Raw genomic sequence first — 18508 nt, 5'->3', positions numbered from 1 at the left:
GGATCCTCCACCAAGTTATGGTTTTGATGGGAAAGTGTATAAACTGAGGAAAGCATTATATGGCCTTAAGCAGTCTCCTCGGGCTTGGTTTGAGAAGCTTTGTGGGGCCATGAAAAGAGTGGGATACACTCAAAGTGGTGCAGATCATACCTTGTTCATAAGGAAACAGAATAGCAAACTTATGGCACTCATCGTCTATGTGGATGATATGGTGATTACTGGGGATGATCTGGAAGAGATAACAAGATTAAAGGAGTTCTTGGCTTCTGGGTTTGAGATCAAAGACTTGGGCCATCTGAGATACTTCCTTGGAATTGAAGTTGCTAGGTCACAAGAGGGCATCTATATATGTCAACGGAAGTATGTCCTTGATCTTCTAGAGGAAACATATATGATGGGGTGTAGACCAGCAGATACTCCAATAGAACAGAACCATGGTCTACAGGAATCAATAGGAGAGGACTACCTTGACAAAGAGAGATACCAAGGGGGTTGTGTTCCAACAAACATATTCCATCTCCTTCTTCTTCTTCTTCTTCTTCTTCTTCGGTTGTTGTGTTCCAGCAAACATATTCCATCTCCTTTACCTACTCCAGTACCAGCCCCAGTTGTTCCACCTACTTTGCCCGCTCCATTACATCCCACTTCTCAGTTTCTTACACATCAACGCATATGGAAACACAAGGGGGTTGATTCCACAATAGAGGAACCCACACCACTTCCCATCAGCTCATTTGAGATCTGACACAAACTTAGGTATGTCCTTCCTATTGCACTCCAAAAGAGGAAGAGAAAGTGTACAACCATTGTATTTCACATCATCTTTTCTATAGTGGCTTATCTCTCTCTTATTGTGCCTTCCTTTCCTCTCTTGGTTTTGTGTCTACACCAAGGAATATTAGTGAGGCTTTCTCCAAAAATGAGTGGAGGATAGATATGCAAGAGTAAACGGAAGCCTTGATAAAAAATCAAACATGCGAAATTGTGGATCTATCTATTGACAAGGAGACAATTAGATGTAGATGGGTGTATATTATGAAAGTACAGAGCTAATGGCAACATAGAAAGGTACAAGGAAAGGTTGGTTGCACAAGGGTATGTTTAGACCTATGGGATAGAATACATGGAGACTTTTGCACCAGTTGCCCAAATGGACTCAGTTTGGATTCTCGTCTCTAGCATCCACTTATTCTTGGCCTCTCTTTCAACTTGATGTGAAGAATGCTTTTCTCAATAGAAATTTGCAAGAAGAGGTGATCACTAATGTCATTATATGGATTGGACTAGTCACCCAGAGCTTGGTTTGACCAGTTTAGGGGAGCATTGATTTGTTTTGGACACTGAAACCTAATCAAATCATACCTTGTTTGTAAAGAGAAGGGGATCACTAATGTCAATGCTAATAGTATATGTGGGTTACATAATCTCAGGGAATGACTTGAGTGAAATTAATGCCTTAAAGAAGAACCTGCACTAAGAGTTTAAGATTAAGGACATTGGGGAGATAAGGTATTTTCTGGGTATTGAAGTGGCAAGGTTCAAACATGGGATCTTCATCTCCCAAAGAAAGTATATGTTGGATCTGAACATAGGAGATTGGAAAACTTGGAACCAAACCAATTGATACGCCTATTGACCAGAACCGTATAATTAATGCTTTAGATGGTGAGTTAGTAAAGGATGTTGGGACGTATAAGAAATTGATGGGCTGACTGCTATACATGTGCATGACATGTCTAAATATCTCCTATGTAGTAGTGTTGTGAGCTAGTACATGTATGCCCCACAAGTTCAACACTAGGAAGCTATTGATAGGATACTTTCCTATTTGAAAAGGCATCCAGGTAGAAGGATATTGTTTGCTAATTATGGACATATGAAGCTGGAAGCTTATATTGATGTGGATTGGGCAAGGTGCCTAGATAATAGGAAATCTACTTCAGAAGTTTGCACTCTTGTTGGAGGTAATCTGGTTTCATGGAAGAGTAATGTAGAGAAGATGGGCTGAATGGCCCATATGCTGTTTATTCTTTCTTATTGTTTATGTTCTTTTCTGTAATGGGCCTTATTCCGGGCCCATCCTTTCTATGTCTTGTTCTTTGTAATTTCTTGCCCAAATAAGGGCCTCCTTGTAATTATTCAAATTTGTCTTAATAAAACAGTGTTAGGGTGCTGAGAGGGAGTAATGTTCGAAACTCTCACTCTCAAAACCCTCATTGCCGAACTCTCAAGGTCTATTTTCTCAGTTTTCTCCATGGTATCAGAGCAGGCCTGAACTTCAGTATTCTAGGGCTGGAAGCTTCAGCTCGTGTTGCCTGATTCTTGGAGGTCATTGGAAAGTGCCCAAGACTCAAATCTCCTGGAGAAGGGGTTCGGTGGCCAAAAAGAATCAGAGAAAAAAGGGAAACAGCTTGGTTTCTGATTTGAAGCTTAAATATTGTAAGGTGCTCAGATTTCTAGGTTATTTTTCTGTGTTTGGACTGTTGAAGTGTCTGAAATTTCTGGGTTGTTTCTGTACAGCTATTCGACTGTCTTTTAATCTGGTTTAACCCAGAGATTTCTGGGTTGTTTTCACTCCTTTTTGGACTGTTAAAACTGCCGAAACATCCTTGGTTTCAGTGCTGCAAATTGTTGCTTCTTTTGGTTGTGTTTTGGGGGCCTGTACGGATTGTTCTTGAGACCTTTTTCACCTTTGACGATGGGGTCTTCTCTATTGTCCACACTGTGTTTGTAAAAAGGCCTCTTCAGCAATACGGACTGGTATTTACTCTTCTTGATTACTTTTTGGTGATTACCTTGAAGTCCCTGCTTAGAAAAGGAACTTCGATTGAGTGCTTAGAAGTTTTCTGATTACTTCTTGAAGTCCGAACCAAGGTTCTACTTCAGTCTTGGTTCTTGCAACTTCCGGGTGTAGTTTGGCCTTGTGTATTGTTGTCTTGAGGTTGGTTGAACTCAGTCCTTGCTCATCCTCATTCGGTACACTTGTAGAAGTCATCTGAAATCATATTTGAAGTGTTTACATGATGAACTCCACAGAATTTGAAAACAAGATTGGTGCTAAATATGGACCGGTTCAGGGGATTCCAGGTGATTCTTTATTGACTGTGACCACAGTTAAACTAGATGGAACTAATTATCTGGCATGGTCACAATCGGTAAAGATTCATATATGCAGTAGAGGAAAGTGGGGGTTTATTTTCGGGAGCAAGAAGGCTCCCCCAGAAGATGATCCATCCTACAAGAAGTGGATGCAAGAAATTACACTGTCATTGGGTGGCTTGTGAACTCAATGCAGCCACAAATTAGCCAACACTACCTATGGATGAATTCAGCATAGGAAATTTGGGACAGTGTTGCAGAAACCTATTCCCAAAAACTAAATGTGTTTAGAGCCTATAAATTGAGAAGTGATGTGAAGAATTTAAGGCAAGGGGAGAAACCTTTAGCTGCATACTTCTCGACCCATAAGTCTCTGTGGCAAGAAATTGACCTAATAGAAACTGTAACTTGGGACACCACCAATGATGCAGAGACTTACAGAAAACTGGTTGAAAGGAACAGGGTGTTTGAGTTCTTAACCGGACTAAACCCAGAATATGATATCACAAAACAGAATATTCTTTCCAAGGAGAGTGTCTCATTGTCACAAGCTTATGCTTTGGTGAGCGGTGAAGAGAGCAGAAGGGTTGTTCAGGTTCAAGGGGTTAGTATTAGTGATCACTTTGCGAATATGGGGGTTAAACCCAAAGGTGTTGTTGGGACATCTAGTGGCTCAGGAAAGAAAGAAGTTGTATGTGAGTACTGTAAGAAGCCGAAGCACACCAAAGACAAGTGCTGGAAATTACATCCTGATCTTGTTCCCATTCGGTTTCAGAAAAAAACATGATAGTAAAAGGACAGGAAGCGCAAATGTGGCTACTGGGCCAGATAGTGATAAGTACTATACTGAAGAGATGTCTGCTTGTGCACAGTTGGCAGCCATGAAAGCAGAATATGAAAAGTTTGGGAAGATGATCAGTCATCTAGAGGATGTGACTTCTTCCAACCCTTCAGGAAATTCAGCTTCTTCTGCATTTGCTCATTCAGGTATAAGGGCCTCTGCCAATCATGCAACCACTTCAGGTAATCTTAAAATCCCTTGGATTATTGACTCAGGTGCTTCTGATCATATGACCAACCTTTCTACCTTGTTTGTTTCATATGACTTGCTTCCTGGACGTGATAAAATCACTTTAGCTGATGGTTCACTTGCCCCTATTTCTGGCAAGGGAACCATCAAGGCTACAGATTCCTTGTTCCTACCTTCTGCCCTTCATGTACCTAGACTAAATACAAATTTGTTGTCTGTTAGTAGTTTAACCAAGTCACTAAACTGTTGTGTAACCTTCTTCCTTCCTACTGTGTTTTTTAGGATCTGGAGTCTCAGAAGGTGATTAGGAGTGGCCATGAGGCGAATGGAATATACCTGCTTGATACTCTGGGACAATGCACTAATCATCCTGGGAATGTTGCTTTCGGGTCTGTTTCTTCAGAGTCTATTAGTCGGATTATGTTGTGTCATCGTCGTTTGGGTCATTTGTCTTTTCCTGCCTTGAGTCATCTATTCCCTAAACTGTTCAAGGGAATTAGTTTGTCCAATCTTCATTGTGAGTCTTGTGAGTTATCAAAGCATTGTAGAAACAATTATCCTTTGAACAATAAAAGATCTTCTTTTCCTTTTAATATTGTGCACTCTGATGTGTGGGGGCCTTACCACTTACCCTCCATGGGTGGCTACAAATATTTTATATTGTTTATTGATGACTTTTCTCGGTTCACTTGGATATTCCTAATGAAATCCCGTGATGAAGTTCCAAGACTTGTAAGACAATTCCATGAATTTGTTCTAACCCAATTTGATACCAAGATTAAAATTTTCAGATCTGACAATGCAATCAGTTGCATTAGCCAATTCATGCATGCTCCCCGAGACACTCATATGGCAGCAGTAGAGCGAATCCTATGTTATTTGAAGGGCTCCCCAGGAAAGGGAATTTTGTTTTCCAAGCATGGTCATATGAAACTTGAAGCCTACACTGATGTTGATTGGGCCGGAAACATTGATGACAGAAGATCTACTTCTGGGTATTGCAGCTTGGTGGCTGGTAATGTTGTTTCTTGGAGAAGCAAGAAACAATCGATTGTTGCTCGGTCTTCAGCTGCAGCAGAATACAGGGCCATGGCACATGAAGTTTCTGAAATATTATGGCTAAAATCATTGATGAAGGAACTTGGGGTTGAACATGACAAGCCAATGATGTTGTACTGTGATAATCAGGCTGCCATCAACATTGCTCACAATCCAGTGCAACATAATAGAACTAAGCATATTGAAGTTGATCGACACTTCATTAGAGAAAGGGTCTCTTCCAGTGAAGTATGTCTTCCTTTTATCTCATCTGAAGGGCAGTTGGCAGATTTTCTCACCAAAGGCATTCCCAAGGCAAAACTTCAACATGATACTAGCAAGCTTGGCATGATTGACATCTATGCTCAGCTTGAGGGGGAGTGTAGAGAAGATGGGCCGAATGGCCCATAGGCTGTTTATTCTTTCTTACTGTTTATGTTCTTTTTTGTAATGGGCCTTATTCCAGGCCCATCCTTTCTATGTCTTGTTCTTTGTAATTTCTTGCCCAAATAAGGGCCTCCTCGTAATTATTCAAATTTACCTTAACAAAACAGTGTTAGAGTGCTGAGAAGGAGTAATGTTCGAAACTCTCACTCTCAAAACCCTCATTGCTGAACTCTCAAAGTCTGTTTTCTCAGTTTTCTTCAAGTAAGAAACAATCAGTTATAGCCAAGTCAAGTGCAAAAGCAGAATAGCTATGGAACATGGTGTTTCAGAGCTTCTCTGGGTTTGGTCCTTACTGGGAGAGCTTGGAATCAACGCAGAGGAACATATGGCGTTGTATTGTGATAATCAAGCAACAATTAACATTGTTCATAACCCAATTCAGCACGATAGGACAAAGCATATAGAAGTAGATAGGCATTTCATAAGAGAAAGGATGACATTTGAGGAAGTTTGTCTGCCATCATTTGACTTCCAACTTACTAATGTACTCACCAAGGGGGTTGCAAAAAGCAAGCTTGAACATGATCTACACAAGTTGGGAATGTACGCCATCTACTCCCAACTTGAGGGGGAGTGTTGAGGTTTTAGTAGTTTATGTTTTATGTTTTAAATTAGTGTTATTGGGCCCAAGTCCCAACAGTTTAATGCTTTCTTTTATGGTATTGACAGCATCCGCCCTATTAAGGGCAATATTAGACATTGTAGTTTCTTTTTAATTAGTGACTATATAAGTTAATGAGTGGGGCATCCAGATCTATCATTGGCTTCTCCCATCTTTTCTTCTCATTCTCTTCTTCTCTTCTCTCTAAGAAACCTTTCTTCTTATACTCTTTTATTTTTTGTTATAAATCTGGTTATATTTTCTGAATTTTCTACTCATTTTGTTTTAGATAAGTAGATATATGAAAATGTAGAAACTATGTGCGCAAGTGTAAAGTTCAGCAAATCCAATTTAATTAAATAAATAAAAAGTTAAGATTTTAGATCCAGAAATACTAGTGTTGCATGGGGCATGGGACATATCTAAGGTCAAAAGGTTTATCTTACTACTAATGGTCTTTAGGGAAAATGGTACTCATCATGTACATAAGTTGTTCATTCATTTCAAATAAACTAGGAGAAAAATGGAAACACTATGTAGAAGGGCACCTTAAGAATCCAAGGTTTTGGAATTCATTTAGGATGGCCCTTGCAACACTGACAGTCACCCAAGAGGGAGTGTGTGATGCAGGCTGTCCATGTGAAAGTAGAAGAAAATTTTCCCTACCATCATTTTCCTCTTGCTTTTCTATTTCTCTACCCAACATGAATTCTTCAGTGTTACAGAACCTTTTTTTTTATAAATGAGGAAATTTATTAATCAAAGAACATAGGAGATACAAGTGACCCAAGATGAGGCATGAGGTGCAACCTCTTCAGAAAAGCCAAAAAAAGATTCTTAAACATTCAAGTCCACACTTTTGACCATGTTCCCTATTTTGTTTTTTATATTTATTTATATCATAATATATATATATATTATTTTATTTTTATATCTCCATACTCAGGAATACCTGCCTTACCAAGATGCTATATTAAAACACACAAAAAAAAATTTACATAGAGGACATTGTTTCAATTGCATTGACATAAGAAACGATGCTTCAGTCCCACCATATTAAATGCATACCTCCAACATCTAAAAATTTCAGCTTCTCATTCAAAATGATTCTAGCCATAATAGAAGCCATAATTGGAGTGGTGAAGTTCAACACAATAGCCTGAGATAGAGGTAAGCTTTGTATGCTGAAAAGGAAAGTCAACTAGCTTGTCATTATTAAAGTAGTTACCAAGTATTCAGAGGATAGAAGTTGGAAGCAAATTGCAAAAACATTATAATCAAAGCAAAGTCATCAACAACAGAAGGCAAGATGATCGGAGTATCAATGGTACTTGAGAAAAAAACACAGGAGAAGTGACCAGGAAACATTAAGCAAAATGGGCTTCAAATTGTAATTATTAAGTTAAAGATATAGTAATGGTAAGAAATAAGAAAACAAAATAAAGACAAGCCCTTAAAGTATTCAAAAAAATCTTGAAAGATAAAACTTAGGCATGGTTCAGACAAACATTATGCAACAATCCTTATCCCAAAGATGACAATAACAAGAAAGAGAGGTGCTAGAAAATTAGAAAGCCTCTTTCCTTCCGGCACTTTTAACTTCTAGTCAATGACAGCATGCCACTTGGATGACAACTTGTCAGTGGGCATCCCCTTAGATGATTTACTAGAAGTGGTACCACTACATCTAGGATGTATTTTGGGCCTTCTCACCCTGTATAGTTGCATTGTTGTTTTTGGGATGCATGGCATTTTTAGAGTTGGTTTCTTGTATTTGGCCCTGCCAATCTAAAAGTGGTCTGCTCTCAGACCTGAACCCACATTCTCATGCTAGAATTTACCCTTACACCAAGTAATGACCCCCATATCTTTAAACATTGTGGATGGGACATGATTTATATTAATTATAAGCACCTAATTTTTCCCAACACTTGAGCATCCTAAATAATTATTTCCTTTTCTGCAGTATTAAAAAATAATGTGGAACATGTTCTGCTGACCTAATATGAGGTTTATGGTTATTTTGACTACACAATAACTAAGCATCATTCAAAATAATGTTTCAACTCCATAGTCCATATTCAAGCAGTATTGTGTTGTTGCTCTGCCACATCAGCCTCAGCTGGATTATAGTCAGATTTTTATGTGAACTCTAACAACACATTTGAGAGGCAGATTATTATAAATAACAGAGGAATATTTTTTGTAATAATCTCAAATCTGCAGAATCTGCCACATAAGGCAGACAGTCATAACCGCCTGCTGTTTTCTCTTAAAATGCTTGGTGGTTGTATTATTTGTAAGAAAGCATAGGTTTAACATTAGATGATGTAACATGGTTGCATTATTATGAACAATACATCCCTGAGCAGGTATTCAATTACAAATATTGACCACCATGCCTCTCCATGATCCCAACTCTCTAAAATTCCCATTTTACTTTCCAAAGTTTCCAAAACAAGGTAGAAAAGGCCCAAAAAAAATCAAACGAAGCCAGAAGGAGAAGTTGGGAGCATAATCATTTCAGTTGTCATTGGTAAAGGATAATTTTTTGTTCCTCTTTTGTTGTGAAGAAGGAGAAGAAAAGTTGGGAACAAGAAGACAAACAAGGATCTTCTGTTTACCTTTTATTTTCTACATTTCCTCTCTCTATTTCTGCCATTTTCCCCTACTGTCATTTTCCATTTCTTTTTCTTTCTTTATGGATGAGCCTTAGCTAAGCTAGGAATCCTTCCTTTGTCTTGAAATAAATTACCAAGGGCCAGAGAACTTGTTTAGAAAAGTGGTATTTGATTGAATGAAAAGAGGCAATAAGAGGCACCTCTAGGTCTTTAAAAGCCACTGTTTAAAAGAAAGGGAAAATGAAAAACAAGGATCTTCTGTTTACCTTTTATTTTCTATATTTCCTCTCTCTATTTCTGCCATTTTCCCCTACTGTCCTTTTCCCTTTCTTTTTCTTTCTTTATGGATGAGCCTTAGCTAAGCTAGGAACCCTTCCCTTGTCTCGAAATAAATTACCAAGGGCCAGAGAACTTGTTTAAAAAAGTGGTATTTGATTGAATGAACAGAGGCAATAAGAGGCACCTCTAGGTCTTTAAAAGCCACTGTTTAAAGCTGCATATTTTAGTTTTACTTTTTCTAAATAAAATGGTAACTTTATTAAAAAAAAAAAAACTGATTTTCTCAGTTGTCTTAGGGAAAATAATGTCAAAATTTCCACTAACTATTTGACAAAATTTTGATTTTTCTAAGAGGAAGTTTTGCCAAAATGTTCTCTTGAATAGAACTCCCTTTCCAAGCCAAGTAGAAATTTGTTGGATATTAATATGTTAGTACTTCATTTGCTTAAAAGGAGATTAGATATAAATATCTATTTAAGTTGTGATTGACTAAATATTTTCAGGAAGTTCCATGGTGCATGTTTGTGGATGACATTGTTTTAATTGATGAAACTAATGAAGGATTAACTGCAAAATCAAATTTATGGACAAATGCCCTAGAAACAAGAGATTTTAAAATAAGTAGGGCCAAAATAGAGTATATGACATGTAAATTTAGTAATAATAGGAGTGCAAATCAAAATACACTTAGGATTAGAGACCAAGAGATAACTCAATGTGACCATTTCCGGTACCTTGGTTCAATAATTCATAACAAGGGAGAGGTTGAGGAGGATGTCACCCGAAGAATTAGAGAAGGATGGGCAAAATGGAGGGGTGCATCTGGACTTCTATGTGATAGGCAAATACCACCTAGATACAAGGAAAATTCTATAAAAAAGCTGTTAGGCCAGCTATGTTGTATGGAGCAAAGTGTTGGGCAGCCAAGAAAGAACATGAAATGAATGTGGCAAAAATGCAAATATTAAGGATGAGTGGAAAAACCAGAAAGGATAGGATTAGGAATGAAGTTATCTAAAGGAACCTAGGGCTAGCTCCTGTAGGTATATACCGCTCACTCAGACCCTCAAAGAATGAACACTAAAATGGTTTGGGCATGTGCATAGAAGATCACCGACTATGCCAGTTAGAAGAAGTGATTTGTTACACATTGAAGGGCCTAGAAAAGCTTGGGGTAGACCAAAAAGGACATGGCTAGAAGTAGTAAGAAATGATCTAAGCACTAATTATTTAACAGTGGATATGGATTGGTGTAACAAGATTCATGTAGCCAACCCCATATAGTTGGGATAAGACACGGATGATGATGATTTAAGTTGTCATCAAATTTTGATTTTCTAAGGGGAAATTCTGTCAGTTTTTTCTGAAATTTCCCTAAAACTAGATTCTAAAATTAGAAGTGTCATACCCCCCCCCCCACATCCATCCCTTGCATCATCATTGTATTTTTTTTTCAAAAACGTCCAAAATTCCTTAATCCACATCTCCTTTTGATTTTTCCATATAATGGCCATGTTTAGAGCTAGGGAAATTCTAATAGCTTATCCTACCCAATTTGAGCCCCAAATCCAATCCCCTCTTTTCTATTGCTAACTGATTAATTTTATCATATTGCAAGAAAAGAATGATATACAAAAATTCTATGCCACGCACCCCTTTAGACTAGAATAGGCCAGCCCCTGCTGCATAACACCTTAATCTCAAATTTTCTTGCTTACAACATTTTTTGTTATTAAAGAAAAGAATGGTATACAAAAACCTAATCCCTCATTCTTTTGTTTTGCTTCTTTTAAAAACTACCAAATGTTTCTGCGTATCTTCAATTTAATATTTTCATCCTTTATTCTCTCTTAACTGTCATTTTAAAAGAGACTTTTTTTTTTCATCAGCTGCTGAAAATTTTATTGATTAGATTAAAAGAATGATAATGTTGCATTCCAGTGCCTAAGCACCCCTATACTTTTGCGAGAAAAAAGAACCCTATACTTGATAATTTTCAAGTAGCAACCCCACTTTTGGTTTATTAATATAATAAATTTTCCATGGGTGCCACCTTGTGAAAGAACCAATGGTAATCCTAACCACATTATTCCATACCCTTTTGTCCACCACTTTATTAATAAAAAAACTAAACATTGCTTACATTTTTCAAGTCTTGGTTTCTAGGTCGTTTTTTCAACCAACTTGGCTTTCTGCATGTGTGATACTAGACAAGTAAATGATGTTCTCTTTATCTTTTGTTTTCAGCCCTCCACTTCCATTTTCATTTTCATGGTTTGATTGATCAAAGCAATCCCTGTACAGATTTTGCAGTGTCATGATAAACCTAAATTTCTTCCCAGAAACCCTTTAAACCAGCTGTGTTCACACTATTTTCTTCTAGATTTTAGAAATGTTTTCCATAAAAACTTGTTCTATCAACATGGAGAAAGGTGATATTTTTGTTATTCTAATGACTGAGAGAATATATTGTAATAAGCTGATGCAAACATATCCTTTTTCATTTAAATCTTTTCCTCCACTTTTTGTGTCTGAAACTCACTTTTTTTGATGGTTTGATACAAAAATGGCCTACTTATCCATTTCTCATGGTTAGTAGTCCATATGGAGCCTGCTTTCAAAATTTGCATTTCATTCTTAAATCTGAATGACCAATCTCCTCACCAATTTGTAGATGGGTGACAGATCTTCATTTATTTTTTCTTTTTTTTTTTTGATAAGGTATGAAATTTTATTGAAATTAAAGAATAACAGGAGAAAGGTTCAAGGTGGAAACTTCAACCACAGAGGCGCAAGCTGCAGCCTCAATGAGAAAAAAGCATATTACAACTGTGCCCAAAATAACTGATTCTTGTGTATCCCTTGCTTAGCTAAACAATCTGCCACACCATTCACAAAGCTCCCCTACGTGACCAAGGCGCTTTCTCTGGTTCCCTTAGCCACCCAATCTTCATTTCTTTTTTCCCTACTCATGTAAGGGACCTGCTCCAAATACTTATTCACACTAATCAAAATTCGAAACCGGTCATGCCATTTGTATTTGTTAACCATAAAAGAAAATTAACAAATAGATACTCACTCTTTAATGGGCCTGATTGATCTTTAGTGGACCAAGCATACCCAGAACTGGATGATGACCAAGGTTGAACATGATATTTACCAAATGTAACATCACATACAGAATAGATACTTGTAGATGTACTCTATCTCTATGGCATCAACACTTGTAAAATAGTATGTTCAAACAAGGTATACCATAAAGCGTCTGTAAATGCTAGAAATTCAATTAAATATGGCAAGACAAATCTTGACTGAGGCTTTCTGATGGTTTTAATTTAGGGTTGGGAAAAAGAAAAATCGGGTAATGAACCGGTTGGTTATAATTTAGGGTTTGAAGAAGCTCAGAGAAAAACTGATACCTTCTGGAGACATAGAGGATGTGAATAAAGAGGGTTCCAAATGCAATGTTGTAGGGGTGAAGTTCCAATAGGGAATAGTCAGGGGTCAAGTTTTGGTAAGATGTATGAGTTTGTGTATTGGTTCAAGGAGGCTGTTCTTTGGAGTTTGGAAGGTTCTTTTGGCTTGGAAGTTGAGGGTTTGGTAAAGGGTTTTGGTTGGATGTCAGGTTTTTCTATCTCTTCTCTTGGGTGACTTCTGGTCACCTTTCTTGTAATTTCTTTTTCTTTTAATAAAATTTTTATTTGTACTACCAAAAAAATATAGTTTCAAAAACTAGATCTAAAGCATGATATTACATGGCATACCCTCACCTATATCAGTGATCTTGTCCATATCCATATTTGGGCATCACAATACTATCCCATGCACCAATTCTCTAGTACAAATTGCTTTGTGTCCAATTCTTAAATAATGCATCCGGTTCTTCTTCTCCCTCTACCTCTCAAACCTTCCCCTCCCCATATAAAGCTTAGATATATGTTGACCATCATTCCCATGTAAGTTTCTAAACTCATAACTTTTATAAGAGAGGAGTACGACAAAAGCATAATGTTGGAGCAAAGATGATAGTTGTGTAAGATGTACAGAAATATCTAAACATTCCCCCATTAGAACCTAAAAACATCATAGCTCAAAAATCATATTCCATTTGTAGAGAGATACTAAAATAAGAAAGTAAGTTGGAAGATCCAAAAGGGTGCTCAAAGTTCTACTGCACTAGAACCGATACCATCACAGCAATCAAAAAAGAACATGATTGAATAGACCTAAAACAGAAAATCCACATATAAGGTCATAAACTACTTAATATATGCTGATTCTTGACTTAAGAGATCTTTTCAGTGATACCACATATTGGAGTCTTCCATCCTCCTGACCCATAGCACAGACTCATATTTGTATGTGCATGACAGACATAAAGAGAAAAACTTCTTCCCATCATAATACATGCAAGCCTAAATAATAAACATGAACCACTTTAGAAAACTTTTACCTGTATACAAAACTGAACAATGAGAGGTATCCCATTAAGGCTCTTGAAAACAAAAGTTTCCGTACATGGGTTGGTCCAAAGATAGGTTGTCTAGTCCTTTTCAACCACACAAATGATGAGATCAAGATAATTGTACACCTCACAAATACAATTTCAAATAATGGAATTGGTTGACCTGTCATTGCAAAATAAAATAAGATAAAAAAAGAGCTATGATGAACATAATGACCAATAGAACATCAGAACAAGGAAAGAAAATCAATATGAGTATTCCATAGGCAATTTATGCAATTCATTCTGTCTAAACTAGAAAACTCTGTCCTTAAAAAGGACATTACCCAATGTTGGTCCCAGCAATCAGGTGTCTTGGGAGGGGTGGACTAAATACAACCTAACCTCTATTTATGTTTTTTGCATAAGGTGGCCGCTCTCAGACTTGAACCATGCTTATCATCCCGAGATCTTACCATTTCACATAAACTGAATAATCATAGCCAAAGCATAATATGACAAGAAATTATCACTTACATCCACATAAACACAAAAGTTATAGCCAATTCCATGGAACCAGTGTTCTAAAAGCACAAGGCACAAGGCAAGGAACGCAATGCACCTTTTTGAAGCAAGGCACAAAAATGCAAAAGGCAAAAATTCAAAAAAATGCAAGAATTTTAAAAATGTTAAACATAATATTAATTAAAAATATAAACTTAAATTTTAAAATACATAAACATAACATGTAAAACATATTCAGAATGAAAAGCATGTTAAACTTTTGGTCACTTTATTTTTTTTCCCAACCGCATTACTTCAAATTGCTATACATTTTGCATTCCTAATTCTACAGGCCACCTTTGTACTAAACCCCTTGAGGCAACCCAAACAAGTCCATGTTAGGTTCTTAAGTTCTTAATCCTTACAAGAAAAATGATTTTATATTTTTAATTATCTTTTAAAAATATATCTTGTATTAGGATGAAATGAATGAACAACATTAGCAAATAGGGGGTTCTCAGAGCTTTGGTGAGCAAGTCCGGGGGCTCCACCCCCAACCCAGCCACTAGGCTTAAAAAAAAAAAGCAAAATGCACAAATTTCGAAAACGTGCACACCTGAGCTAAGTGCAAGGTGTACAATGCACATGCCTGGGTGCACTAGGCACACACACCTTTTGAAAATGTTGGGCCTAGCCATGCTTTTTAAATCACTGCATGGAGCAACGTCAAACATACTAAACTTTGTTGGTAATTGGTAATAATCACTAATATTAAGTTGTAGTTTCTTTACTTCACTATGCTTAGGGATGAAAATGGGTTGGGTTAAATGGTAAACCCGGCTTGACCCGACCCTATAGGATCGTGTTAGGGTCAAGTATTATTTGGTTTAGGGTCGGGTTAGGGTTTTGATTCTTTGACCCCAATCGGGTTTGGGTCAGGTTTGGGTTTTGGCTGACTCACCCCGCTGGGTCATGATACCTTGCATATATACCATGTATTCTTGCAATTGTTTGACTTCTAACTTTATAGGCATAAAGTTTATAATTTATTTATATGTTGATTTTGATTTTCTTCTTTTTCTAAATGGAAAAAATAACACCTTAGAATCTATAAAACAATTTCCTTATTTAAATTAATGTATTTTAGGTCTTCAAAATGTGTTAAAAAATACATTTAAAACTATACGGGTCAAGTCAGGTCAGAACCGGGTTAAAACCTATAGGGTCAGGTCGGATTCAGGAATCATGTATTTTAAGCCAGGCCGGATCGGGTTTGGGTTGGAGTGCTGGAGGGTCAGGTTAGGGTTGAGGCAAACCCGTGCCGAACCCGACCCATTAACATCCCTATGCTAAGTACCAAGAGATAATGGTTTTAGATTGATCTGAGATGCAAAAAGATATTCGTGGATGTCCTATTCTTCTGTTGGCCACCACTTTGCAAGGAAAGCATGGCAAAATGTACTTAAGCTTCCCCTATCAAGGTTCCACCCATTTTAGATACATGCATCATAGCCCAACTATTCAATTAAATGGATGTGCTCTCTTATTCTTAAAACAAATAAGGTTGTATGAGTAGAAATCTTGATGAATTAAAAAATTTGTGAAAGAAAAGATGTTTTCTTGAAGAAGAGAAGAGAGAAGAAGAAGAGGAAGAGGTTTGAGAGAGAAAAGAGAGCTCTTAATCTGGCCGCCCCCTTCACTAGTATTTATATTAAAAATATAAAGTGGAGTACAATGACAAATATGCCCTTATAGGGCGGCAAGCATCTAAAACTGCATAAAACACTTAAAAGGCAATCAACAAAGGGCCCAACAAGAGTGTTGTGGTCCCCACTTCCTATCTAAACAATAAATATATAAAAGATTACTGCTAAATCTGCACAAAACTGATTAAATCCTCAACACTCCCCCTCAAGTTGGGAGTAAATGTCACACATTCCCAACTTGAGTAGATCATGTTCAAGCTTGTTCTTTGCAACTCCTTCAATGAGGGCATCAGCCAACTGCAATTCTGAAGAAACATAAGGCAAGCAAACTTCTTTGGTTGTTACCCTCTCTCTTATGAAGTACCTATCAACTTCAATGTGTTTTGTCCTGTCATGCTGAATTGGATTGTGGGCAATATTGATTGCAGCTTGGTTGTCACAGTATAACATCATAGGTTCCTCTGCTTTTATCCCAATCTCACTCAGAAGGGACCTAACCCAAAGTAGTTATGAAACACCATGAGCCATGGATCTATATTCAGCCTCTACACTTGATCTAGCCACAACTGCTTGTTTTTTACTCTTCTATGAAATCAAAGGGACCTAACCCAAAGTAGTTATGAAACACCATGAGCCATGGATCTATATTCAGCCTCTACACTTGATCTAGCCATAACTGCTTGTTTTTTACTCTTCCATGAAATCAAGTTTCCACCCACAAAGGTACATACCCCTGATGTAGACCTCCTGTCATCTAAGCGACCTGCCCAATCTACATCTGTATATGACTCCAGTTTCATATTTTCATGGTCTGTGAAAAGAATACCACTTTCGGAGTGCTTCTTCAGGTATGCAAGTATTCTTTCAATGGCTTCCCAATTTGAACCCGAGGTGCATGCATGTACTGACTCACAACACTAATAGCATAGGAGATATCCGGACATGTCATACACAAATATAATAGCCAACCTACCATTCTCTGATATATACCCACATCCTTAACCAACTCACCATCCACAACATTAATTCTATGATTTGAGTCAATAGGAGTATCAGTTGGTTTGCTTCCCAACTTCCCAGTCTCCCGTAGTAGGTCCAGTACATACTTCCTCTGAGAGATGAAAATCCCATATTGGATCTTGCAACCTCAATCCCCAGGAAGTATTTTAGCTCACCAAGATCTTTGATCTCAAACTCTTGTTGTAATGAATTCTTGAGAACATCAATCTCCTTCAGATCATTTCCTATAACTACTATATCATCCACAAACACAATCAGAATTGACACAAGTGCATCTCTCCTTTTCACAAAAAGGGTATGATCAGACTGGGTTTGTGTGTGCCCAAAATGGATAAGTGCCCCTTTGAACCTGTCAAACCATGCCCTTGGTGACTATTTCAAACCATACAATGATTTTTTCACCTTACGAACCTTTCCTTTACCAACATTTTTATAAAAAAACAGATGGGATGTCCATATATACCTCCTACAAATCACCATTAAGAAACGCATTTTTAACATAAAGCTGAAATAGGGGCCATGAATAGGTGACTGCTAGAGACAAGAGTATTCAAACTGAACCCATCTCAGCAACCAATGCAAAGGTCTCCAGATAATCAACACCATAGGTCTGTGTATACCCTTTTGCAACCAACCTTGCCTTGTACCTCTATATACTGCCATCATCCTTGTTTATAGTGAACACCCATCTACATCCAACTGTCTCCTTGTCTGGAGGAGGATCAACTATCTCCCAAGTCTGGTTCTTAACCAATGCTTCCATCTCTTCTTGCACAGATGTTTTCCACTCAGGTTTGGAAAGAGCTTTAGTAACATTCCTGGGTATAAACACAGAATCCAAGGAAGAAAGGAAGGCCCGTTAGAAGGATGATAAGGCATTATAAGAGAGATGGTGTGAGATGCAATGGGTAGTACACTTTCTCTACCCTTTGCGAAGTGCAATGGGAAGATCAAGGTCAATGGGATCAGCTGCAACAATAGTGCTAGGTACATGAGCATTATCATCAGGAAAAATAACATGGTTAGGCTCAAGGGGAATACTTGGAACTATATCTGCCAAATTTGGAACTCAGAAGGACTGATAGAGAGTGGTGCAAGTTTTTCTAGTTGAGCATGTGTGGGGTCAACCCTCTTTGGTAGCAACACTAATAGTGTTGTGTGGCTGCCCGTAGTGGATCAGGTAATGGAACTGACGGAGGTGCTAAGGGTAAAGTTGATGGAGAAGGAGGCACAAGAAGAGGAACAAACTGTGAGTTCTCCCCAAAACTCTCCCTTGAGGAGAACCACTAGAGAAAAAGAAAGCAGACTCAAAAAAGGTAACATCCATAGTGACAAATCTGCTCCCCAACACAGGATCATAACAACAATACCCCTTTTGGTTTTGAGCATACCCAAGGAAAACACATTCTCTTGGCCTTAGGATCTAATTTCTTGCAGTGAGGGCCAAGAATGTGAACAAAGGAAACACACCCAAAAACCCTCAAAGGTATATGAAACAACTCCCCATCCGGAAAAAGAAGAACAAATGGAACCTTAAACCCCAAAGTATGTGAAAGGACACGGTTAATTAAATGCATAGGTGTGAGAACTACATCCCCCCAGAAATGAATAGGAACTAAAGCACACACCATAAGACTTCTTGCCACCTCCACAATGTGTTAATTTTTCCTCTACTACTCCATTCTGTTGCGATGTATATGCACGACTACTCTGATGAAT

General features: G+C 37.7%; 1 protein-coding gene across 1 annotated transcript in view; it reads right to left on the bottom strand.

The window, feature by feature from the left end:
* The window catches only part of LOC104588054 (Nodulin MtN21 /EamA-like transporter family protein), a 72765-nt gene that overhangs the window by 40434 nt on the left and 13823 nt on the right, over positions 1-18508 (bottom strand). Inside the window, exons 3-4 of the mRNA XM_010245860.3 lie at positions 13569-13743; positions 7284-7399 (exon numbers count right to left, since the gene is read on the bottom strand). Of these exons, the coding sequence (XP_010244162.1) occupies positions 7284-7399; positions 13569-13743 (291 nt within the window). The remainder of the gene's footprint in view (positions 1-7283; positions 7400-13568; positions 13744-18508) is intronic.

Source organism: Nelumbo nucifera, chromosome 1 (genome assembly GCF_055504915.1).
Source record: "Nelumbo nucifera cultivar China Antique chromosome 1, China Antique-T2T, whole genome shotgun sequence".
In the NCBI taxonomy this organism is placed as follows: domain Eukaryota; kingdom Viridiplantae; phylum Streptophyta; class Magnoliopsida; order Proteales; family Nelumbonaceae; genus Nelumbo; species Nelumbo nucifera.
This window is presented reverse-complemented; position numbering and strand designations above follow the sequence as displayed.